This window comes from Pygocentrus nattereri, chromosome 19 (assembly GCF_015220715.1).
Source record: "Pygocentrus nattereri isolate fPygNat1 chromosome 19, fPygNat1.pri, whole genome shotgun sequence".
Classification (NCBI taxonomy): domain Eukaryota; kingdom Metazoa; phylum Chordata; class Actinopteri; order Characiformes; family Serrasalmidae; genus Pygocentrus; species Pygocentrus nattereri.
In genome coordinates this window covers 36,778,321-36,805,719 of record NC_051229.1, presented here as the reverse complement: position 1 = coordinate 36,805,719, position 27,399 = coordinate 36,778,321, and the positions used below count along the sequence as shown (strand labels likewise).

At 41.5% G+C, this 27,399-nt stretch overlaps 1 protein-coding gene across 12 annotated transcripts in view; it reads right to left on the bottom strand.

Annotated features, from left to right (window-relative positions):
- dock10 (dedicator of cytokinesis 10) overlaps nucleotides 1-27,399 on the bottom strand; it is a 189,944-nt gene that overhangs the window by 122,305 nt on the left and 40,240 nt on the right. For 7 of the 12 annotated variants that reach the window (XM_017691860.2, XM_017691869.2, XM_017691871.2 and 4 more), the window contains exons 1-2: nucleotides 6,034-6,401; nucleotides 4,807-5,032 (exon numbers count right to left, since the gene is read on the bottom strand). The exons of 2 other annotated variants lie outside the window; for them this stretch is intronic. In XM_017691860.2, coding sequence (XP_017547349.1) covers nucleotides 4,807-4,971 — 165 coding nt within the window. In that variant the 5' untranslated portion in view covers nucleotides 4,972-5,032; nucleotides 6,034-6,401. Of the gene's footprint in view, nucleotides 1-4,806; nucleotides 5,033-6,033; nucleotides 6,402-27,399 lie in introns of those variants that run through there. 3 more of the 12 variants (XM_017691866.2, XM_017691861.2, XM_017691867.2) reach the window with 1 other exon arrangement.

Below are 27,399 nucleotides of genomic sequence, written 5' to 3'. Positions count from 1 at the left end.
AACACTGCAAGATTATTCACTTTTAGGCATGTGTCTGCTCAGGACAGGCACAGGGTTTACTCAATGAAGATGGTGTGACTGAGGTAACTGAGCTCTCAGGTTCTAGAAGTGTGTAATAAAGATAAAAACTTAACCTTATGCCATTTGTTTTGTTACAGACAACATATTGTAAACCCCAAATGAGCTTCTAATCATAAGCAATACAGAAATTAGCCAGTTAGTAGATGATATAGGCCCAATTCCATTTCTTCTTTTTACCCCCACCCCTTGTTTTCAAGTGTCACCTTGCCTCTTGGAACTGAGTTAAAAGAACAACCTTTATATAAAAAGAGCATCACTTCATTAACAGCTACTAGCGCTGCTCTGTAGGTGACCCTGCCAGTCTGCAGTGACAGCAGAGGAGGGTAAAGTTCAGCTCCTCACTGCTGGGCTTTAGTTACATTTAGGGCATCAAATGTTTATAAAGTAGGGGGGGGGACAACAATTATTTATTATCACCCACCTAATTCTTCAGTGATATGAAGCTGAAGCTCAGATATTCACCAGCTTCTCGTTCGGATGGAGCAGCAGTTACATTCTGACACCTCAGGTGTCAGAACTGCTGGACTATTTAAGGAGGATCAGTAATTTAGCTAGCTAGCTACCAAAACATCGGCATATTATAAGTGATTTTTATGCTTTTAGAAAGAAAAGGGAGTCACAAGGATGGACAAGATTAGAAATGAGCAGATCAGAGGGACAGTGAAGGTGGAGCAGTTTGGAGATAAAGCCAGAGAGGCCAGGTTGAGATGGTTTGGACATGTGTTGAGGAGGAATAGTGGACATATTGGTCAAAGAATGTTGGAGATGGAGCTGCCGGGCAGAAGGAGAAGAGGTAGACCTCAGAGAAGGTTTATGGATGTAGTAAAGGTGGACATGGAGATGGTTGGTGTAAAAGTAGAGGAGGCAGTAGATAGGGCAAGATGGAGGCAGATGATCCGACCCCTAAAGGGAGCAGCCGAAAGAAGAAGAAGAAGAAGAAGAATAAAGAAAAGGACTATGATACATTAAAACAATGTTAACTAAGATCATACAGTGGTTACTGTAATTTTTTGTGGGTTTCTTTGGTCTCTTGCTCAGCCATTTTGCCAGGTTTTCCTTTTTTCTCATACCACTCTGTTTGGAGTCTCTGAAAAACCTCTGTGTGGAGGGCAATGTAGTCCTAACACTTCACCTTACCCCTCTATCTCAACAAGAATCAAGACTCCTTACTCCTTTTTTTGTTACTACTACCGAAACATCTAACCACATGAATCCAACCCAGATTCAGCTATCAGAGTGATGATTGCAGCAGGCTGAAACCGAAAGAGCATCTTGTCTCCACCATGGAGGTGTTGAGATGCACTACTGATTCTTCTGGTTCCAGGCCATCCACAATTCTCTACTTACAGCTTTGAGCACTGAAATACGAAGAACAAACCACGAGCAACCATGAGCTCTGATGTGAGATGCAGAATTTGTGAGGATGTGCATGTTTTGTGTGTCTGTGTGTGTGTCTGTAAGCTCAGACTGAGAAATGGCTTTTGGGGTTTTGACACCTCTGGCACAAATGGGTACTGCACTACATATACATTGGTATGCAGATGTTTGAACACTCCCATTCAAATGATAGAGTGTATATTTTAGATAAATAAATAAATAGAAATTATGACGGAAAATCTGCAGAAAATATTTCACATGCCATGTGACTGAGGGTGTCTGAGGATCGTGATTTTTGGGGTTCAGTTCATTAGAGAGTGACACAGCAATCAATCAAAAATAGTGGACACAGTGTTTAAAAATTCCAGCAGCACAGTCTGATCCACTCAGACCAGCACACACACAATCACACCACCACCACATCAGTGTTACTGCAGTGCTGAGAATGATCCACCACCCAAAAAGTACCTGGTCCATGAGGGTCCACAGCGATGAGCGAGTTTGGTGTGGAAGAACTTGATTAGTCCTGACCTCAACCCGAGAGAACACATTTGGGATGAATTAGAGCGGAGCCTTCTCGTCCAACATCGGTATCTCACAAAAACGCTTGAAGAATGAATGCTAGAAGAATGGTCCCAGAAAAATTCCCATAAACACACTCCTAACCCTTGTGGAAAGCCTTCCCAGAAGAGTTGAAGCTGTTATAGCTGCAAAGGGTGGGCCGACATCATATTAAACCCTATGGATTAAGAATGGGATGTCACTCAAGTTCATATGCGTGTGAAGCCAGACGAGCGAATACTTTTGGAAATATAGTGTATCTCCACCTTATTTTGCCTACAGCAGTATCGCCCCACCCCCATGCTGAAGTTATAAAAAGCGATTCAGCCTGGACTGTTTCTTGAATGAGGGCCTGTACCAACACCAGCAGCCAATGAGAAGAAAGCTTGATTATATACAGCTGTCATGTGTTGCTACAGTAGCTCTTCTATTGATATACTTCTAATACCAATATCAGAGTGGAGAAAATGATTGATCGACAACACGCAGTCATTAAAACCTGTACACATCTGCTTACAGTTGGAGATGAGGATTGACAGTGATACACACACGCGCACACACCTACACACAGACACACACAGAGACTTTTACTGTCCAAACATGACTCTGGCCTCGTTCACCATTATGGGAGAGATGAAAGTGAGGGAGAAAAGGACAGACAAATAGAGGAGGAGGGATAGAGGAGGAGGAACATCCTGCCAAAAAGAGGGTCTTTCTTTTCCACTCCACTTCTCCAGTGCCATTCCGGAATGTTCTGTATACAAGAAGAACCCAAAAGATCTGAGCTGGTCGTTTAGTGGCAGGAGCAGGACTGACAGTTCAGCTTCCTCAAATTAGGAGATGACAGACAGACAGAGACGCAATGAAGGAAGTGGACACAGGATAAAGATCAAACCGCCTCCTGGCAGCCTGCCAACACACACTTCCACAGGAGCTTCTGTCCAGTTTGTGCTCTTCCACAGTGCACGGTTTTTCAAGGGTTCTTTAGTAAAGACAATGTCTCTGTATAGAACCATGAACGCTCAAATAACCATTTGCATGCTTACACTGGGTATAGTTGTACAATGTGCTGCGTGGACATCCACTGCCACAGAATCTTGTTTATTTTATTAATAATAAATATCAGGGTTACATTCATTATGGATCATTATGGATTATGGATTAAATATGTTGCTTTGAAAGTAGTAAGTCATCACACAGTGAGAAAAACGAAATCCTGTATAGAAAAAAGGCATCACGATGCATCGATAATCGTATAACTACATCACTGCCCTCTCAACTGTAATTAAATCGAATGTAGGGGTGCCTAGAGATTCCCACCGCTAATACTGATAAGATTCCGAAATCACTGTTCGTCTGGAATAAATAGAATATTATTTATGAGGTTAAAAGAGTTAATAATGACTTCAGAGAAAAAGTGACCCATATGTGTGAACGATGACTCAACCAGCATGTAACGCAGAGACACACACACACACACATATACACACTACACACAACACACACACACACGTGTGTTGATCCCAGAGCAGCAGCTCATTCACAGAACACACAAACACACATACTGCATTTTTCCCACAGTCCCCCACATTCCCACACACTGACCATCTCCCTCCATCCCCTTTCCTTCTCTCCCTCTCTTCTTTTCCTTTTCTCTTCCCTCTCCCTCATTTTCCTCTGTCTTCTCTCTTGTTCTCAATCTCTCCCTCACCCTCATTCCTTCTCTCATTGTCTTTCTCTCTCTTGTTCTTTCTCCTTCCTTCTCTTCCATTCTTTCTTTCTTCCCTTCTCTCATTCTCTGCTCTCTTCTCTCTCTTGTTCTCCATCATCCCACCTTTCCTTTGCTCTTTCTCTTGTTCTCTTTCCACTTACTTCTGTCTTGTTATTTCTCCCTTTCTTCCCTCCTCTTTTTTTCTCTTTTGTTCTCTGTCTCTGTCTATCTTTCTCCTCTTTTTCGTTCTTTCCCTCTCCTCTCTTTCTCTTGTTTTCCTTTTTCTCTCTCTTCTTGTTCTCTTTTTTTCTCCTTTCTTGTTTTCTCTCTCATTCTTTCTCCCTTTGTCTCCTCTTTTTTCTTTCATTTCCTCTCTCCTCTCTCTTTCTTTCTTTCTCGTCACTCTTCTCATCATCTTCCTCTCTCTCTCGCATTCTTTCTCTTGTTCTATTTCTACTTCCCTCTCTCTCATTCTTTCTTTTTCCTTCCTAGTCTCTTTTTTCTCTTCTCTCTCTTGTTCTATCTATTCTATATCTATTCTATATCTATTCTTCCCTCCTCTCTTTCTCGTTTTCTCTCTACCGCTCATTCTCTTTCTCTCTCTCTCTCTCAGCTGTGTCAGAAGCAGCTCTAAGTGCTGTTTATGCATTACTCTCTCCCAACAATGCCTGAACTAGTGCAGCGACAGCCGACACTCAACCACACATTCCACACTAAACAAAGACAGCACGTTTATCCGCAGCTCCTGTTCTGCTACACCTTTTTATGCTTTATACATTACATTAGGACCTTATATGACCGTGGCTTCCTCCACAATGACAACCAGAACGTGCTGGTCACTGTACACTCTAACCCTAACCCTAACCCTAACCCAAGACATGAAAGACTGAGAGACGGAGGAGAGAGACACGCATCTGGTAGAAATGACTATTCCAGAAATCTGCTGACACTAAAAAGCTAAAAAGACATGAAAACATATGAAAAGTTCTGCAGATTTGGGGTAAGTCCCTGCCGCACCTCCGGCTAGCAGAACGAAACAGCGGAAGGAAGGAGAGAGGGAGGCAGAGTCTGGTTACCATGACGATGATGGTGCGAGGTCGGCTGTCCGCCTCCTCCCCATCCTGCGGCAACGGGACGTCCAGGGAGATCCGCTCCTGCTGGCGCGAGCGAGCGCGGGCGCAGCTCCCCCTCAGCAGCGAGCGCAGAGCCTGCAGCAGCACCACGCTGGCTGTGCAGCCCATGCCTGGAGCACGCAGCCAGCCTCCCTCACCACAACCTCACCTGTAGGGCTGCAGCGATTCGCTGACAAAGTCGAGGATGATGGTTATGAAAATAATTGTGATTTAGGTTTTTACAATCTTTGCATTTTTTACGTGAAAACAACAGGCACTCTGCAATGTTCTGATCAATCTGACAGATTGCAATACACCACAGGAAGTGTAGGGGGCGATATGACTTCTACAGCTTCATTTTAAAAACGCTCTTTGATCCTAATGTGAATTGTCCGATCAGGAAGATTTGTTTTGTTGTTTTGATGAATCATAAACGAAGAAATCACTTGTCGTACGAATGACAGGAGTGAAACTGAAGAAGATATAACAGATTAGTCGATTAATCTAATAATCGGTGATTCTTTACAATGTATATATGACACACGGTTATTCTGACAAACTGCATTACATTACAGGAACTATAGGGGAAGATATAGCTTCTGTTTTTTGATGCACCATAAAAGAAGTCACCTGGATCTTCGCTTGAAGCAGCAAAGCAAATAACCAACGACTATAGAAATGGTCATCTTCTGAATAAGAGTTGGGACCAACTGATTCTGTTGTTTTTGTTGTGAACAAAAAAATCACTTTTCTTATGAACGACTGAAGAGGAATTAAAGAAAGTGTAAGAGTCGATTAATCAAATAATAGTCAATAGACTGATTAATTACAGAATTAACTGGCATTCTAAAAAAACTGCATTATACTACAAGAAGTGCCAGATGATGAACTCTGAAGCGGCGGCAAAGAGAAAAGAACCGAACAAGTCACAGGAAATTAGCTGATTATTTGAATATTTGGTCGATTAATCGATTACAGAAATATCTAATTACAAAAAGTTCCAATACACAACAGGAAATGTGGCCTATGGATTCTGCACCATAAAAAAAATCATATCAGATTACAGATGACGGGAGAAGAATTGGTGGGAGAAAAGATGGTGTTGCAGATTAGTCAATTAATCTAAAGAACAGACGATAGGTTAATCGACTGTAGAAATAATCAATAATTGTTAGTTGTAGCCCTACTTACCTGGAGCTCCAGACCCAGTGGCCCAGCTCTCAGGACGCACCCCAATGGAGAGCAGCCCAAGGTGTCTGGGGTCCAGTCCTTGCCTGCACTGGGGGTTCTGGAGCTCCAGCTTTGGAAACTAACAACTACTCAGCTTAACCGGTGGTGTTCAGAATGAGGTTCGGAAGCCAGAAACGCTGGAATAACAGATTCCTGTCATGAAATCTCCAGTGAGGACGGACAGTGTAAATCTTGAGTCTGGAATCCAGCGCCAAATTCCTGAAGAACCCTTCCTTCTCCAGGTTCCTCGGAGCTGCTAGAGCTTTACGGCTTGAGTAAAAGCACTGTGGCTCCTTCAGACAGATGCACACTCTCCCTCGCATGCATACAGACTGCCGGAGTGCAGTCAAGGAGGAGACACTGGCAGCCTTGTCTCGTGCAAATCTGCCTACCCTGCAGCTGTGCACAACTGGATTGTCCAATCGCAGACAACTATCGTGGTCAGCTGACTGAAGCAAACAGCCAAAACATATGAAACATATACACGCAATTTGCTGCCCTGCAAACACCACTTTTCTTTACCTCTCCTTCTCTGACTGTCTGTAAACACTTATAAATGTTTAGAAGCGCTCGAGGACGCCTTGTTTCGGACGGAAAAATTAAGCAACAGAGTCAAGGTCTGCTAGGCGAGACACTCTGGGAGCGTCTCACAACCATTTTTACTGCCTAATTCCGACACGCTCCTTTGTCTTTCCCCTTTCCAGTGCGGCTCGGCCCCCTCCCCGCTTACTGCAGCATGTTCTCAAAACACGTAAGACCTTCCAAATCTCTCTCCCACACCTAAAAATAGACATCCCATCGATGCAATAAACTTCAGTGCATCAGCACTATTCTATACAAACAACACTTGCGAGCATACAGAGCAGGGAAAGGAAAGAAAGAGCCAGAAGGGAAGTGGATATAACTTGGAATATGAGGCAAAGTGCTCTAACAGTGAATAACTACAATTACTCTGCTCCTGTAAGTAGAATGGGTAATGCTTTTACAGCCACGCATTCACAGTTATAAGTGATACAAATCAGAGCAAGAGTGCTCTAATGGCTCGTGGAGAGATCTGCTCTGTATGGTGTGAGTGCACTTGACAAATCTCAGACGCATCCAACAAATGAACTGGGAGCACTCCGATGAAGCACAGGTCACACAAGGCCATGCAGTGATAGCATCTATGTAGAGTTGAGAAACTGCCTCGACACTTCAGTACAGGGGCATTATAATGCTCATTAAACCTTTCAGAGCCAGCAGCTGTTGATCAACTGGCCCTTTACTACTTTATTAAGCAATAATACATGAAAGAGATCTATACCATGTTACTCTGAAGGCTGAGTGCTGTAGATTAGCACATCACTGTCAATATCTTATAGTATAGCATAACATAGACCTCCAGTGTATTATTGCAGTTTTACCACTGATTATGCCAATTATTGATTTTTATAATTAGATTTAGAGACGATTATGAAAGCATTAACTAATTAACAAGAACCTTTATTTACACTTGGCAAAGAAAAATAGCTCCAATCTAGCAATGCTGCAACTAACTGCTACTAAATGAAGCACCGAAACTCTCAGGATATCTACACTGAAAACATCACGTCGGCTTATCAAGGTAAAACGTAAAAATCTTAGGGCTGGGAAATATGGCAATATTTATTGTTATTGTGATGATTTATGTCATAATACATGCTTTTCTGAACATACTGTGTTTAATGTTGGTGTATGTAGAACTATAACTGCATGTTTCATTATAAAAGAGCACAATTAGTCCAGTTTAACTGAATTTAGTGCAGCACAGTATGTCAAATACTGAATAAAAATGACTGTGTTCAGTTTTTGACATCCAACCATTTTCTAAGCCGCTTCTCCGTCAGGGTCGCGGGGGGGTGCTGGAGCCTATCCCAGCAGTCTTCGGGCGGAAGGCAGGATACACCCTGGACAGGTCACCAGTCCATCGCAGGGCAGACAAACAGTCACTCACACATTCACACCTAGGGGCAATTTAGCATGTCCAATCGGCCTGACTGCATGTCTTTGGACTGTGGGAGGAAACCCACGCAGACACGGGGAGAACATGTAAACTCCACACAGAGAGGACCCCGGTCACCCGGCCCTCCTTGCTGTGAGGCGACAGCGCTACCCACCGTGCCACCGTGCCGCCCAGTTTTTGACAGTGTTTTTTAATTGTAACACTACTGGATCTTTTTTGCTGTTACAGCTAATCAGATGCATAACATAGAAACACGTATCATGAAAATGTGTCACAATATTAGATTTTTGCCATATCGTCCAGCTTTAAAACAAATTATGAACTAGAAGAACTACATTTGTGCAACACATTTAAAAGCCCTTTCAGGGCCTCCTGAGTGGTGCGACTGCCTAAGCCATGAACATATCATCAGGAAAAGCATGGTGATGCTACAGCCATCCGTGGTCAGGAGTCCAAGAGAACACAACTGGCCTCGCTCTCTCTGGGTGGGTAGGACGGCACCGCCTCTCCCCAATCACCTTGTGCAAGGCTAGGTAGCACAGGCGTCTGTTAGCTGAGGCACCAGAACTGGAAGTTATTCACAGCATGATCTGCTGTTCAATGATGCTGCATTAGTGGCAACTTGAAAAAATGCATTCTTTTCTATTTACTGATATTGAAGTCTTGAATATAAGCTAATATGTATTGATACTGATATGCCATGTCTAATTATTATTATGATCAATGCTATTAGTAGTGGCAGTAGTAGTGGTACAAGTTAGGCCTGTCACAATTGTGAAATTTAATCAGACGATTGACTGCCATGTAATTAATTGAGATCAACAGCTTGAATGTTTTTCTTGATCATTGTATGGATTTATTCAAAAACAAACCAAATGTGCCCAAACAAGCTGTCAATACTGAGTTAATACATAGTTTCTAATGACATAAACAACGCAAGTAATAGACTCAAATAAACAAACTGTACTCACTGCTGCCCTCCATAGGTGCCACAGCAACAGTCCAAAGTTTGTTGTTGTTTTTGTAAGATCAATAACGTTTTAATGAATGTCCTCTCTGCTTCTTTTCATTTAAAGGTATTTGTCTCAGCTCAAGAGGTGAAAACACACCTAGTCAACAGTCAAGTAAATAGTAATTGTAATCGGCGAAATCAACTATGATCAGTTCAAATAACTGCGATTGGACGATTAGGTAAAAATTATGACAGGCCTAGTAGTACTAGCAGTAGTATGATAAAACACATGATTGGCATTCACAAGTGGATGAGAATCCTGCAATCAGAATTTTTACCAGCCACTTTTTGGTCAATAAATATAATTTTAAATAATAATACTACTGCTACTACTACTAGGCCTGTCACAGATAGGAATTAATGGTCTAATCTCAATGAATAAGACTGTCAAATGACATTTACAATCATAAGGGTAGTTATTATCAACATTTGTACGTTATTCATATAGATGAAGCAACATTATGTCACAATTTTACCTTAAAATAACAGCTTCAAAATCATTTTGATGCTACACTGGCTTATAATAGTTGAATTGGCATCTTTGTTATTGACCTTCGGCTACAGCACTCCGCAACTTTAGAGGAGTGAGAACTGCGGAACGCTTTACGGAACCACAGCAGTATCCAACTCCCCTTTGCGTGTCACACACAGAAATAACCGTAATAGATGGTGTAATCTGTAGTGTTAATGTTTGAAGGGGAGTTGAATTCTGTATCCTTTAGCTCATTAATAAATGCACATGTGCAGCCGGCCATGAGGGGGCGCTCAAAGCTCGATTTTTATTTACGACAGTGGTGTAAATGCTACTTTAAAATACATACAGTGGTGTAATGCTGCTTTAAAATACATACTTAGAAAAAAAAATAGACTTTTTGTCACTGTATTTTTATAGCTGGCCCCTCTTAGAGAAGACCACCTGGCTTGTACCACTCAGATAACTTGAGTTTAAGATCCCTGGGTCACCATGACAGCTTGCTTAATCAACACCGGACACAGGCCTATAACTGTGCTACCTTGAGAGAGAGAAAGAGAGAGAGAGAGGCAAAAAGCAGAGTGTGGTGGTATGCTACTGCCATGTGTTTACAACTGCAGTGGAAAAGGGGTTTTAGCTGAGGGTCCGTAACACGCCTGTATCTTCAATGCCTGCACCATGGCTAAAGACGGTAGGAAAGTAGGGCACAGCCCACCAAATCTGGCAGACCTGTGATTCAACACTGCATCTGAAACTCTAATTTGGCTCAGAAACCTTTCTGCTTCCAGCTCACTGTGACTGAGTGTTGGCTTTCACCACCAAGAGGTTCTTAAGAAGCCGAATAAAGGAAATAACTAAATACCGCCAGTTTGGCCCTCTCCTGTTCAAAGAGGAAGTTCCATTAAAAAGTGGTCTTCTATAAAACCAGTAGCTCTCTTGGTGGAGACTTCACTGAAACCCAAAGCATGCTGGGTAAGAATATTCCCCTGACTTCCCGACAACAGAACGCACGCACACTTGAGCTACGAGAACACGGACTTCAGGCCACCTTAACGTCATTCCTGCAGCTCCGCATCTGCACTCTTTGTTTGGCGTGTTCTAAATGCTGCCTTATGCTATGTTCACTACAACAGCCCCATCAATACGGGTGGTTTTAGATGTAGCTGATGTGTGCAGGTATCCCGCCGTGCTGACTCTGCTGAATGTGGTTAGGGTCCGTGCCAGGCGCTGGGGTGCCGGACTGGCTGTCCTTTTGTCTGACTGATTTTAGTTGTCAGGAGTTCCGTGGTGACGAGTGGAAATACAGTGAACCCACAGTGATGGAAGAAGCCTTGTTATAAATCCGTTTCAGTTCTAAAATCTGATTGGCTGAGGCACATTCATATGCTTAACAGCCTAGCATTTCACTTTGTGTCACAGTGTATACTCGTTGCCGTTTTGAGGACTGAATAAGAGACAGACTATACCCCTCTATTTACTGCATTGCTGGTTGTAAAAGGGGTGGTGGGGGTTTCTAATTTTCCTTGGATTCTGTTTCTCTCTCTTATGTATTCAGTGGCTAAATATATTCAGAATAACTGCAAGATCAGTCAGAACAATCTGGCTGACCACCCAACTGATTTTCACGGTCTTTATATGACCTAAAACAAATCTATTGATTTTACTCTACTATAATCAACTTTTAATACTAAAATGATGTGAGTAGGTTGCAGAAATCAGTGGCAGGTTCCCCTCTTTACTGCTATGCCACTTGAGCAGTAATATTATTATGCTTTTCCAGGTTTTTCTCTTTCCTTTAGTGTGTTATGTAGCTTTTTGTGCATGTCAACAAAGTCCCAAAGCTCAGCGTTCCCTCCAGAGGGAGAGACTCTTTCCCACAGAAGCCACTTTGCTCAGCTGCCTGAAACGCCTCTTTGGAATTCCAGCTCTTTTCCTTTGTTACAAGATTACATCACCTGCTAACACAGTTCTTACTGCCCGCCTACCAGTGAGCTCGACAGGCCTTGCTACCGGTGTTGTAACTGCTGTGTTGTCGATGCTGACACTGAAATCATGAAAGCATTCTGCAGAATGTGCTGTAGATGATTTTGCATAGAACCTTGGTTGAATAGGGTTCTATATAGCACCCAAAAGGGTTCTTCTGTTGTTATGATGTTATACTTGTAACAATAAAAGAACCTTTTTGGTGCTATATAGAACCCTATTCAAAAAGGTTCTATATGTATATATGTTAAGGCCTCTGTGTAATTTTCTGCTAAATATGCTTTCTGCTTTTTTCCCCTAATGCTGAAAAAAGAATAACTTGGAACTTAATGACCATTTTCACTGGAAATGAAATAAGTGACAGCCTCTGGCTTCTGCACAGCACAGTATATCAACTTCTAGGCCCGCAGAAGTGCTGTATCTTCTAAGGCGACTGTTACTTTTGATTTTACAGTCATTTCTTGCTTTGAAAAATAATTGCTCCTTCTAAAATGATCATTATTTAAATGTCTTTTGCTGGTAGGGTTCCTGAAGTGTGCTTAACTAATCTGTGAGGAACAGAGCTCAATTAAGAGATGTACATTCTCATTGACTGCAGGAGCTGACAAGTATGAAATTTTTGTCATTTATTATACTTTGTTGTAGTCTTCTTACAATCCAAAGCCATCAAAGAGAGAAAATTACATTCATAGACATGCACATACACGTCATCATCCATTCCAAGCCTCTTTGATCTTTTTCCTCCCCTCACACAGCGGAATAAAAGTCAGGCCTTTTCCCTGTTTGGGGGAATTTAAATGTCAAACAGTCGTGCCAAAACAACAGCAGGCTCCAGAGCATACGCTGAAAGATCTCTGCACGCACCGCCTGTGCAGAAAAGAGGCCTAAATTCCATTATACTGCAGATTACCAGCGTGGGAAAAAAGGGATTTGGAGAGTGGCTAATCCTATTAGCACTGCAAAGCTAAAGCACACCCTGAGTTTAATTGCTGTTTTAAGCACCAGTCGGGGTGGGGTTGGGGTGGGGGTTGTGGGTGGGATCGGTGTTGTAGGGCGTCACTGTGATATAGTATGTAAGGCAGCTGTCCAGGATCAGGAACAGGGTTTAGGGTTTAGCTTTAAAGCAGAATTGGAGAAAATTCAGGTTTTAAGATGGCTGCTACTGCCTTGGGTATAGACCTCTGACGTAGTAGTGGGTATACAGTTGACCAGTTGAGTACCGTCATAGCCGTTATACTGCTATACCACAAATAAGAACAGACAATGCAACATGCAAACAGCCAAACCATGCTAGCGGCACCCATTTAGCTGAATGGCTAAGTCAGGGATGTTTCAGTCACATTTCAAATAAGGAACCAGAGCAGGGTTGAGTGATAGCGACCTAGCTGGCATATGACGATGTCCACTGGGAAACGTCGCAGTAGACAATGCCATCGGGGGTGGGCTGTTTCACATTTGAGGCCTTTCACAGAAATATTCGGAAGTGCTGTTTGTTACCATTTTAACTAAGAAAGTGTGCTTATTTTTTAAGTTATTATTGTGTCTATTGAGGTGTGCCTGAGGCATTTCTGGGATTACGTGCCATTTGCGGTTGTCAGTACAGCCAAGTGAAGATGAAATTAGGGCAAGAACAGCAATGCTACAAGCATAAACAGTGGAGACTGTAAAAAAGCCGAGCTGTTAGCATTAAAATTGGTATCTATTAAATGCAGCCAGATGATAAACTGCCAGAACATCGCTGTTTGTTCCTAATACATTTTTTTTTACGTTATATTCTCTTCTGGCTATATTCTGCCCTCACTAGCCGGCTGGACAGGTAGCAGAAAGCTAACAGGCTAGGATATAATGCTAACACTGCAGTATTCAAATTGTGTATAATAAACTGTGTGGCATCATGATGCTGAGATGATGGGCAATGGTATCGTCTATTGGCCCAATCCTGAACCAGAGGGTCAAATCTAGTTCACTCTTAGGTTGAGCTTCATGTCATGCTGGGAGGCTAATTTTGCAGCTACTCTGCCTGTAGCTGCTGTGCTCCTGACGTAGTAACATGAGGTCAGAAACGCTCCGGGTTTGCTGCAACATGTCAACCGTGTTTCCCCAACATCCTTCAGAAAAAGAGCAGACTTCACTGTAGCCTAACTGAATTACAAGCCTTAACCCTTTACAGTAGACCTTACTTCAGTCTGTCTGCTTGGCTAATTGGGAAAGGCATTTCAGCCATTTGGCCAGTCAAACATTTGCATCTTAAAAAATCTACATATTTAAATGAGAATATATTTTATATTGATATCAATACATTTCAAATTGTGAAATTAATACTTATGTTTAAAGGTCTTTTTGAATCTTTTAAAATGAAGTTGAAAGATTTTGATTTTAATTGAGTTGATTTGATTAAGTTAATTTGATTTGATTGAGTTTAAATTGTAAATTAAAAACTATTCAAACTATTCAAGAAGTGCTGTCCCAGGCTTTCATGTCACTACTGAAACACAAAGAGTGTTCGTCTGTGGGTGGAGCCTTATTTTTGCCCCACCCCTGCATTTTAGGGCAGGAAGTGAGACAAGAGCTGGCTGATGAGGAGCCTGGCCACTTCCTGTTCTCCTCATTATATCAAAAACAGGCCTGATGAACAGCAGAGGACGCCCACGAGGGAGTCCTCAATGAATGGGAGTAAATGGATCTCAACGGCTAAAAGCGAAAAGTTATATCGTTTCTAATCACTCGCCCAGAACATTTGTTTAATTTTAGAAAAGAGTGAAAATATGTTTCACTAAAAAAAACAAAGAAAACTCCGATATGTTTCCTTTTTTCTACAGCAAACGGGTTTTGGGCAGCAGGAGGCGGGCTTTACTGCCAGAGCGGGATGATTGATGGGCGAGCAGAGCAGCTCATTGGCTGTTCGTGCTCACTGACGTCATGGGCCTACATGAAGTTCTGTTTTAAACTCCTATAGCTTGAGTTTAAACGCTCTTAAAAATATAACAGCGGTGTTAAAATGCTTTATGATAGTCACTGTTCAGGAAATGATTGCATTCTTTTATATTAAAATGTAAATATGCTCCACTCGGGAGCGCCCTCTAGTGTTTGGGAAAACCGGAAGACACTGCAGAGCGATAATTCTCCTGTCTGCAAGTTCTCTGGTGAGACTGCATCCCTGTCCCTCATGGCCACATGGTAAGCAGCTAGGCTAGATCCCATTGTTTTGAAGTAAATGTAACACAAAGTCTGAAAATCAGGATGAAATATTAAGAAATGTCACTAACGAAACGTTATGTTAAGTAAACACCTTATGTTTTAAAATAAAGCTTTAAGATTTTGTGTATAAACTGTCCAAAGCTGTGTTTGCTGGTCATGTACTGGCCAGCATTTCTGAGTTCTGCTCAAAATGAGCCAAAATTGTCACGACAGAAACGTTTGGTGAAGTTTTGGTCGTGTTATGATTGTTTCGGCAGTGACAAAATGGATTGTTCAATCATTTGTTTCGATTGAATACACTGCCTATAGCAGTTTACCCCCACCCACTCTTACAGCTCCAGATTGCTTTTTAAATGAGGCAATCAGAAGAGAGCTCATTTACATACATGCACCTTAAAGGTACGGTACCAAAGAAAGCCTCTAAGGCATAAAGAGAGGTTGGAAAATGGTCATGTAAAAAATGAATTATAACGTTATAAGGAGACTTTATATGAAAAAGTAAAACACAAGATAAATGTAACATATGGGTCCTTTAAAATGGTCAGCATTTCTATGCATTTTCTACCATGTTGTGGTTTTATATATATATATATATATATATATATATATATATATATATATATATATATATATATATATATATAAGCTTCCTTGTTCATCTTTCTGCAGTAAAGTATTTTGGAATGTTTGAAAGGCTTGTCCATTTTTTATGAACCATTTTTCTCAATATAATCAGCATATATTTAATATTAATCTGATATTTCTTGATATATCTGGCAGCAACAGCTCTAATAAAACTAAATCTTGATGCAATGATCAGTCAGTGCACTTCGATTTCATGTCCTTTTCTTTTTCTTTTCTGAATTAGATTCTCCCACTCAACCTTTGGAGCTGTCTGTCTGTCAGTACCTGTCTGTCTATCCTCTAAAAGCTGTTATGTGGAAGGAGAGAGTGCTCTCCATGGTAACGCCGCTCGTCTCGCTCCGCCGTATTGTGTTCGGCTGCAGCTCCTGAGACTTGTAGCTGTGTACTGTAGATGACCTTTGTTTGAGTGGCATCACTATGGCAACCACGGCCCAATTACTAATTAGCAAAGCAGTTTGCATGGACAGAGAGACGGAGAGAAGAAGAGGCAGAGAGGAGGCAAACTGGAGAGTGATTTGTCGTCATGTGCAGGTAAATGAAGTATGTGAGGGCGCACGAGAATAATTATGCACGTATAATAAAACAGCAAAGCATTTAATCATCACATTTAGTTCACACAAGAAGACAGAAGGCTCCTGCAGAAACAAGGTAAACGTTTTCCACCAGGCTCAGCCTGAAACACAGGGCTAATTTTATAATCTACATATAAAATAAGTCTCATATGTGGATTAAAATACACTGTAAGTGAAAAATTATACATATTAGGGATGTGCAGTGGGAAAATTTTTGTTTTATTAAAATATTTATTTCATTTTTAGTCAAGGCTAGGTGTGCAGCAATACCAGGACTCTGAGCTTATTTTACATGTACATATTTTTATGTCATGAATGCGCAAAACTGCTGTCTGTAAAGGCCACTGAACACTGAACATGCAGCGTCCAAAAATTTCAAAACCATTTTTTTTCTCCCCAATTTAATCATCTCCAATTCCACCCAGTAGTCAGGACTCCCCCAATCACACGATACTACCAAAGCTAGGAGGGTGGAGGCAGCACAGGCTTCCTCCGAAACCTGTGAAACACCACCAGATCTTTTCGAACTGCCGCTCATGCAACGTCATTATACAGCCGAACACACTAGGAGGAAAGCGCCAACCACCAGATCTGTTACGTCAGCTAACAGACACCTGCACTGTGTTATAGCATCATATTGAGTGATGGGGGGAGAAAGGTGGGGGACATCCTACCCACCCAGAGAGCGAGTCCAATTGTGCTCTCCAGGATACCCAGCCATGGACGGCTGTAGCATCACCAGGGATCGAACTCATGATCTCCTGATGTCAGGGCCGAAGCTTGCGCCACTCGGGAGCCCCGTAAACCATTGTTTTTAATGAAGGTACATGCAGCGGCTCAGACACATCACATCGACGCTCAAGTAGATCAAAGTAGGTAGGCTTGAAATTTACACAGAGAAAGGCAGTCAGTCTTTTAGATAAACAGACCAACGCTAATGGTAAGCTAGTTTGGCTAATGTTACCAGCTCCAAAACAGACAGCTTATAAAAAGTTAGTAAACTGATGCCAGGTGTGATAAGTGATAAGTGAAGTCATTCAAGTTAGACAAGTAGAGTGTAAAAAGCCTGTTCCTGCCATTCTATAGCAGCACTCTGCTATGAGATGCTGCGCTATGCTATGTGCACTGGCCTTAATTGTTATCTATTCACTGTGTGATTACACTGAGAACGATCAAGGGACGTCAGATGTCCAAATATCTGTGGTAAGGTAACGGACGTCACATTATCGTCAATGAGTTTGTGAATGAGTTGCTACCATGTTGTGTAGCTCCGGTGGGGCTACGTCATAAAAATAATGACGACTGGGTTTGTAACGTGGCTCAAAATGTTCGAGCAGCTGGCGAAACCCAAAATCCTCCACAACAGGGAAAGGCTAATCATCCAGAGTGATGAATTCAATCACGTATGCTTTAATAGTTGTAGCATTTTGGGCTGTTTATGCTGATGTTCTTTTACTGAAGGAGCTGATAAGCAGCTAAGTGGCTGCAGCTGTGAAATTTTAGCTGTGTTGCTGTAGCGTAGCCAGCGTCACCTAAACATTAACAATGCTCCTCAGCATTGAATATTTGATGACACGATTTGAATACCTGAGCGCTGGACCGATGATCTTCTGAAAAAGCAATTATCAGCGAGAATATTATCATGCATTCCTAGTCAAAACGGTCACTAAGTATAGCTTTTTCATATTTAAGGGATAAATCTGAAGACATTAAATAAGACAATCTGCTTGTGAATGGAGGAAGTCAAAGAAAAAAAAAAGAAGAAAACTTGAGTTAAAAAAAGATTAAAAGCTACTGAGAAAATGTGGCTCCTAATAACCACCTGGAAGACCTTGTAGACAACAAAACTGCCCTTAAACAGCACTTAAAGCTTTCATCTCTGAGAGAGAGGAGAAGATCAAGCTGCTTCAGATCTGAAAACATCCACAGGAGTTTCTGTCCATCCTTCCACTGTGAGAAGACGACTCAGTGCCGTGGATCTGAAGGGGATGTGTAGCTGATCAAGAAGAACCTCACTGAGAAAAGGTGATGGACACATCAAACAAAGAAGCTGAACGATGGACTGACCACCCCAGTCCAGACCTCAATGCCCTGAACGTGTTTGACTACTTCATCAATCATGAAAATCCTCAACCAGCTTCTAAGACTGACTAAGACTTCTAAGACTTTGGAGGTGTGTCTGCAGATTTACTTGAGGAGCTGAAAGTGAGTCTCCTGAAAAGAATGGAAGCTGGAATAAAGTTCACAATAAACACAAATGTAACAAAAATACAGAACAAAATATGGTCTCTGACTTTTGCACAGTACTAAAAGAAGACGTGTAAATTAAGGTGAAACTACAACTCTGACACTTCATTACTTGGCACTTCAGCATCAGCTGAAGACTCTGCTTCCAGAGCCTCAGATCAGAGCAATTCTGTCAGTGAGCGCTCAGAGCCTGAAGAACTGACGTATGAAACCTGATCTTTCTCACTTGAATACATTAACCCAATAATGAGGGTTCTCTCTAACTGGCCTCTCCTCTCCTAATGGACAGCGACTGTAATCAGGTTATAAGTGAGTTGAGAACAGTGATGTAAGGAAGCTGCTGCTTGTCTTCTGTACTGTTTCTCACTCACATCCAGCTCATCTTTCTTTCTCACAATACTAATATATGTAAAAAGTTGTTTTAAAGCTGTACAAGAGCTAAAATCACAGATTTTTACCAGAGTAACATACAGCGCTGCAGCTGGGCTTCAGCCTGCACTACTGTGGATGGGTCAAAGGGCCACACTAGGAAAAGTGTTAAATAAATTGGTGCCATTAATAACTGATCACGTTAAACGGTGACTAATGTGTTTATTTTGACAGTCTAAACATGTTCTGTTGATTTAGAAGTGTAAACAGGTCCTCTACAGAGAACACACTTGTGCATATTTTACTACAAAATTACCGTAAATTTACTAGCTCAGCAGAGAAAAAAATAGTGACTTAAATGTACCTGATAGCATGTAATACCTCCATGGGCATGAATAATAGTGCAAGTCGATTTGGCATGGACTGGACAAGTTTCTGGATGTAGGCGACATCAATGTTCAGCCACTCTTGCACCACAAAATTGTGCAGTTTGGCCAGGTTTTGCTGATGCTTTCCCTGGTGTCTTACTCATTGTTCCACATCATCCCACAGATTTTCAAGAGGATTTAAATCTGGGGATTTGTGGCCCAGTCCAGGTGTGTGAACACTCCTGAATGTTCATCATGCCAATCATATTTCAGCCCTGTGAACGCGAGAATTGTCATATTTATGTTCCTCAGTAAAACGATGAGCGAAAGGCAAAACCTGGTTGTCCAGCAGCTCAATGTCGGCACTGTGGTTCAAATTTACTGTCACCTCAACCAAAGGACCCATTTCAACATAATTAAAACACCCCCAAGAGCGTTAGAGTTCTTCCAACTTGAACCACACCTGCATGCAGTCCTTATTGATGGCTTCCTGAGGTCCATGATGAACATGATGCCGGGCATCATTCATACACAGGCAGAAACCAGATTCATCTGACCAGATAACACGTTTCCAGTCATGTTTCCAGTTTTAGCATCCCTTCGTACACTGTAACTAGACAACAAGGCCTCTTGTGTGCCACTTTGCTCCATATGCTCATGGTATGGAGTTCCCTGTGGAGCATTCTTTCAGAAATTGGTTGTGAAGGACCTGCACTGCCTTCTAATAGCAGTTCTGCACGGAAAACAAAGTGATTTTATTCACAAGCCGTGAAACATGCTTTCCTGTACACCGGGAATTTTGACACTTACTGTACATGTATGAAAAATATAATTTACACATTTACATTTATCACTGTAGTTGTTTCAGTGCTTTAACTGTTAGCGTTAATGCTATTATACTTAACACAAAAATAAATAAATGAATATTTAAGTTATTGTAAAATAATTAGCCAACTTTTTGTATTCCTAGGCTCCATCAGGCTACATGTGGCGACTGTTGATATCATACTTTATTTTGCTTATACTAGATTTTTTACACCCACTGTATTTGTTCTTTTTTCCTCCTATATCCAATTCAGCCTTTTCTCCTGGTACTGCTGTGATGAAGCCGTATATCGGCCTAGCGCTGTCTCCATTCTCTCGTTAGCCCCGCCCTGCAGAGTGAAGATTATCTCCGATGTATTTTACTGAGATGAGCTGCTTCTGATGTGGATTTAGTTAACATTTCACAGCTGTGGTGGCTGGCTTTGACCAAAGCCCCTCTAGTACTCAATACCCCGCCCCTCTGTAGCAGAACCAAAGCCTGAATATGACGGTGGGACTTAAACACGGCCTGACTGGAGAAGAAAGAGACAACTTATGAGGAAAGATCCGTTCTTCCGTACCTGCTTACGATCACAGTTCTCTCTCTGTGCACATTCGAGCACATCTGCGTGAACATGCTCGCTCAGATGCTGCCAGAATGTTCTTCAGAGCTTTCAGAGTGACTCATGCTGGATCGACCCAATGAAGCGGGGCTTAGGGGAAAGGGAAAACTTTTGGGCCGTTGCTATGGAGATGGCTACAGCGTGCCATCCGTCAACCGCAAAGCCGGGCCCTGATTCGCCACCTGGATTTTGAGTGGGGTGGAACGGCGAGGGCAAGCTGAGGTCATACACACACGCAAGCATGAGACTTACAGCCCGCTTGCAGCTGGGAATGCCAGCGTCTGAAGGGAAATAATGAAGAGGCTTTACTGGTCTAGTATGAAGGCTTAGGTCTTCTGGACACTCCATTAATTGCATTTCTTTTTACTGTTTTTTTTTTTTTTAATAGACGACCAATTAGTTATTTCCAAGTTAAAGCCAACTCAAAAAGTGACTAACAACACTCACGCACACCCATGTCCCCAGTTTTTTAAGTGCGCATATATACTCACCGGCCACTTTATTACCTTGCAAGTAATTCTTCGTGGCATACTTTCAGCAAGGTGTTGGAAACGTTCCTCAGAGATTTTGGTTGGTTATTTGAGTTCCTGTTGTCTTTCTATCATCTGGAACCAGTCTGCCAATTCTCCTCTGACCTCTCACATCAACAAGGCATTTTCATCCACACAACTGACCGCTCACTGGATATTTCCTCTTTTTCAGACCGTTCTCTGTAAACCCTAGAGATGGTTGTGCGTGAAAATCCCAGTAGATCAGCAGTTTCTGAAATACTCAGACCAGCCAGTCTGTCACCAACAACAAAAGTCACTTAAATCCCCTTTCTTCCCCGTTCTGATGCTCGGTCTGCACTTCAGCAAGTTGTCTTGACCACCTCTACATGCCTAAACGCATTGAGTTGTGGCCATGTGATTGGCTGATTAGCTATTTGTGTTAACAAGCAACTGAACAGGTTGTACCTAATAAAGTGGCCGGTTAGTGTAAACCCATAATATATAAAAATATTAATTAAACCATGCTGCAGTCATTAGTGTAGTGGGTAACATCTCCACCTTCTGCCCTATAGACTGATTCAATCCCCACCTGAGCGGCACCCTACTCTATACCAATAAGAGTCCTTGGGCAAGACTCCTAACACTACCTTCACCTAGCTGTGTAAAAAATTATAAATGTACTGTTGCGCTACATATTTTCTCCCTCCTATTATGAAATGTACACTGTAAAACATTGCTGAAATTTCAACAGTAATGTTATTCATGATACCCAAATGTTTTGTACAGCATTATATGTTGAATCCTGGGAAAACATTTACAGTACAGGCAGATTATACTGTATTAATGTAACGGGGAGCGAGGAAACGGACGCATATGTGGAGCGACTTTTATTAAGGGCAAATCCAGGTTCGTGGTCGATACAGTCCAGGGTCATAGAGCCAACGCGAACAGATCGGGATGCAGACATGATAAACACAGAAACACCGAACAAACATGACCAAGCAGTACAAAGACCAGCGAAAACAAAGGGCAAACACAGGGATAGCGTGGGACAGGCGGAAAACAGGTGGTGACAATTAGGGGTGGAGTCACAAAACAAGGGGCCGGACTAGGAAACCAAAACAAAACACAAACACATGGACAGGACTGGGAGGGGCCAATGATGACAAACACATTTTTGAAAGACTACTGTAATATTATTGTAACAACATTGCAATAATGCATAAACCCATCATCAGATTTACTGAGATCAGGTGCCAAAGTTACTTTTCCGGAGCACCAAAGAACAATAGTCTTTACTGCGATTCAAGTTTCACAGTTTCTTATTAATTGTTTACTAACCGTTAAAGAGCTGCATTAATATCTGTGAACCAGAGTAAATATACTTAACTACAGATAAATGTAGTTAACATTAGCTTAGCCAGATGCTAACTTACCTAGATGCTAACATACCTAGCACAGCCTATACTCAGCTAGCACAGAATACTCAGCTTCACTGATGGTTCGTCACATATTTCAGAATTTTTTTTTTGCTGGCCTGGTCCTTCGTAAGATTTTTTAACTATATGAACTACATGAAGATGTGCAGACATGTATGTGAAAAATACCAGTGCAGCTCTGTTTGTAACAGGCCTGCAGTTTAAAATGATCACCAGTCACTTTGTCAACCCTTGAATTAGGGTTGCAATGATTATTCGACTCAGTCGACTAAAATCGACGACCATATTACTCGGCAACTAATTTAATAGTCGATTAGTTGATGACGTCATTACCCGGCTTTCTCGGAATATTTCGACATTCACGATTACTGAAAAGTCCTCAGAGTGGGAGTATTTCAGGCTAAACTCAGAAAAAGAGGTTGCTAGTTGTTCTGTTCGTAAAGCCGACCTCAGCTGGCACAGGAGCACATCCTCCGTCTTGGAGCATCTGAAGAGGAAACACGTCGGCTCACCGGATGAAGAAGATTCATCTCAGTAAGACAGCTGTACTAGCAAGCTGGTTAGCTAACGGTAGTGTTCAAAGACGTCCTACTTCATGTTCTGAGCTGAGCTGTAACGTCTATTTCGAATCGTTCTGGAATCGTTAATGGAGCTGGAACAGAGGAGCAAGTCAGTGTGATTCAAAACGGCCCTGTTTACAGTTTTCAACACTGCATTAGAACGCCTTAGAACAGAAGAACGTTTGCCACCACTAGCAAACTGTTTCCGGAAGAAGTTCACCATGAATATACATGGGCAGCGGGATGAAGGGTTACCACTGAAATGAACACAAAATCATTCAAATTTAACTGTTTAAAGAACAAGTTCGCCACAAACATTTGCCACTTTCCCTTCTGCTCCACCAGACCGCATCTTCTCTGCAGCGGAATATTTGCTCGCAGAGGACAGCGAGTCTCTCGCAGGAGCATGTAGAGATGCTGACTTTCCCCCCATTTCAGGAAAGATCTGTGATTGTAGAATTTAGTTGCAGCAGAGTGTAGACAGACGGCAGAACGCACAAAGCACAGACTGTACTGTTTACATTTAAAATAAGACCATAGATTGATATTTTTATGTCCTTGATTAAAGGAAAACTGATTTAGTTTTGTTATATTTTATTGCTTGCTTTGGAGTTTTATTTATCTTTCGTATTAGCATGAAAGTTCATTAAAAGAGTGAATTTTTAAGAAGTTATTCATCTTTATTGTCTTCATTTCTAGTTAGCAAATGCACAAAACATCCTCATAAATAAATTTCACAGCTGATAGCTAAATAAGAGTTATTTGGTAATGCAATGATTCATAATAATCAATAGATTTCAATAATTGATAGATTATTCGACTATCAAATTCTCTGTTGCAGCTCTACACTGAACATGCCAGGGCTTACAGAGGGGCATACGGCTGGCATGAATAGACACACTTAGACCCTCTGTGTAAATACCAGTAGAGCAAGTTAATGTGGGTTAATGTGGTTTTTTGTTTATGCTTTTTTCTGCAAAACCTCAACTAACAGGATATCACACACCTAGCCAAAGTTCTGAGAAACAGAGAGAGCATTAAGGAAAGTGAAATGAAATTGAGGCCTGACACACACAGTATTTGTGTATGAATTATATGTATTAATGTATTAATTATTCAAAAATATGAGATATATTTAGCAGTGACCTTGATTAACGCTGGGATTGCATTGTATTTACCCATTTATATGATGTCTGTCACACTTAAACAAGTTTACAACCCAATTCACAGCAGAAGACGACTGGACTGGAGAAGAACTGGAATCAATAAAGTAGGGACTTCAAGCTGCGTCCAACTTTCCATCATAATTTACACATCAGTTTTTCTCAAAGCATGTTCCAAACAGAGCAACTGCCAAGATACACGCTTACAACAATACTGGCAAACACTTCAAACGTATATGACTTTTCCAAACCATAATAGACACCAATTTCTTGAGGGAACTATCCCACCGGCAGCCTCTCCACTGAGTATTACAATAAAGATCACAGTTCTGGCCATGCTGTATGTATTTTGGGACGTGTGAGGGGGTTGCTGAATATCGCTGCAGGGGTCAGAGACAAACTTGCCTCCAGTCTACTGCTCCTCTGCCATCTAGTGCTGGTCTCTTCACACAGCAAGCATCAGAACTGACAGCTGCAGAGCTCGTTAGATGCTGGAATGTGACTGTAAGTTGAGTTAGGAGTGGAGATAATAGGAAAGTGGATAATGCCTTGTCTGTTTTCTGGACTGGTCACTGGCTGCAGTGTGTAGGGCCTCCAAAGTCAAAATGTACTTCCCATTCAACACATAAAGGGCAAATAAGCACCTACATACAGTTGTATGCAAATATGTGGCCATTCTGGTCAAATTATGCTGTTGCAAATAAAGGAAAAATCCCCTACAGGAAACAAACGTCTGGACAATTTAATACACAATTCCAGTTTATTTACTGAATTTAACATAATGGGGAAAAATAAAACAGAATGTGGTCTGTGCTAAAGTCATGTTTCTTCCAATATGCAAAACAATAAGCAAATAAAGAGAATTTGTGCACTAAAATGTACAAAAAAAAGCTTGACTTGCTTTAATTTTGCATTCGACTGTACATATGATACATATAGAGTATATTATTATTACAGACAAGTATGTATATACAGTACTAAACAAAACTTAGAGGCCACGCTACATTTATTTTTCTCTTTCTAGTCAAAACGGCCACTAAGTAGAAATTAGAAAATGAATCAAAAGTTGTATTTAACAGAAAATCACACAGAATTCTCAATTAAATCTAATCTCATCTGTTTGAGTGTTGAGTGTCTGACTCTTTTACTTTTATTCCAGCTTCCATTCTTTTCAGGAGACTCACTTTCAGTTTGTGATATATATATATATGTGTGTGTGTGTGTGTGTGTGTGTGTGTGTCCTCACATTGTATTCCAGATGGTGCCTGTAGATGGCAGGCTCACCTTTAGGTGCCTCCAGTGAGGAGGCCATTCTGCAAACGTTTTGTTTATGGAAGGAAGTTATTAAAGTGTCCTTGGTGAGAAATTAAAAGTCCTGGGACCATGGGGGGGCAGGGGCACACAAAATGGAGGATATCAAGAGTTTCCATCTCTCTCTCTCTCTCTTCAGTCTCTGTGCTTCTCTCTCTAGACCACCGAACTGAGCAGAACAGAATGTTTCCTTGTCCACACTACAGGAGGCCGCAGCCTAAAAAAAACATTACCAAAGAAAAGAAAGACAGAAGACTGCGGAAGCGAGGAGGAACAGAGTAGAAGGTAGAAGTTCCACTGAACCATTAATCACCCCCAGCCCTGACAGCGCTGGAGATGGTGCTTCGGCAGCAGCAGAAGATGAAAGCGTCTTCCAGCTAAGGGCTCTCCAACAGAAATACGTTCTGTTGATTACATAAGCCTCCCTCTAAATCTTAGCAGGGGTCCTGCTTCTCTCATGAGGCTCAAACGGGACGCGGCTGGATGGAGAGAAAGAGAAAGAGCGAGTAGGAGGGAAGGGGGGGCGACAGAAAAAAAGAAAGATGTGGGGAATCACACAAACACCATTCATCAGTCCACGTGCCAGCAAACATTCGTGCCCGACCCCAGAATCACATGCAATTTAGAGCTCAAGCCAACTGTGACATCACTATGGCTAAAAACACAACATGTCAATGTGCCTTCATAACTTCTGGTGTTTTGTCTTAGTTAATATCCTCCGTCGCCTGCATTCTATTCTGTGTCTGTTCTCATTTATATATAGAATCTTGCAAATTTGTATCCTACTTAGGCGCACCCAAGGCGTCCTTGCTGAAATGCTCGCCTGCGGTGAAAATCTGGAGAGCCTGACAAATTTAGAGTACCACAACTTTGAGAAAATAGAGTTACTGACTTCAGTTTTACAGGATTATTATCATTCCCATCTCCAATAACACATACCCTTTCCCCCAGAAACATAATGACGTTCAGTAGCATTGTAGATTAGCGGAGAAAAGTTGGAAATTCCACAAGTCAGTAGAGTGTGATGTCCACTTTCTAATGAGGTCTGGATCACGTGGCTAGCCTTCAAGTATCTGGAGATATGGACAATCACCGAAATCACCAGGCTCCTCACCTTCTGTCTTCTCTGAGACGTCCATGTTGTTAGTGTTATAATCATTTGATCAGCAATGAGTCAACATCAAGATTAAATCATCATCGCTGAGCAGTGAAGTAAAAAACTCGACTAGTCTGTGCAACCTCTACTCCGTGCCTGACTCTGGAGATTATCGTACAACGACAATGATTTGCATGACACATGCCCAACTTATCCTCATATACATACAATTTACATGAAGCACATCCCAATTCATGCAGATGTTTTGACAGAGAGCCAATAAAAGAAACTTCAGCAGCTCATCAGCCGATGTTTGTCCTCATAGGTGGAATTGAAGTCAAACAGTGCTCCCCCTACTGGCCAGAGCTTAAACAGCTTGCGTTAAAAGTGTTAAAATAAAAAATGTGAACAAAATATATAAAGTTTTGTGATTCCTTGGTGTGATTATTTTCATAAAACACAGATAGCTTGAGCTATAATATAGCAGTATATGAGTTTATACTGTACTAGGTATTACTATATAAGATCACTGTGTTAATAGCTAATAGTATTATCACATTTATTTGATATTTTTACTGTTATTGCCAATATTATTGATGTTGTATAGATTATTTTAGAGATCAGTAAGGCTGCGTTAAGGTCTGGCTGGTATAGAACTATGGGATTATTTTAGAGATCAGTAAGGCTGCGTTAAGGTCTGGTTGGTGTAGAACTATGGGATTATTTTAGAGATCAGTAAGGCTGCGTTAAGGTCTGGCTGGTATAGAACTATGGGATTATTTTAGAGATCAGTAAAGCTGCGTTAAGTTCTGGTTGGTGTAGAACTATGGGATTATTTTAGAGATCAGTAAGGCTGCGTTAAGGTCTGGCTGGTATAGAACTATGGGATTATTTTAGAGATCAGTAAGGCTGCGTTATGGTCTGGCTGGTATAGAACTATGGGATTATTTTAGAGATCAGTAAGGTTGCGTTTAGGTCTGGCTGGTATAGAAC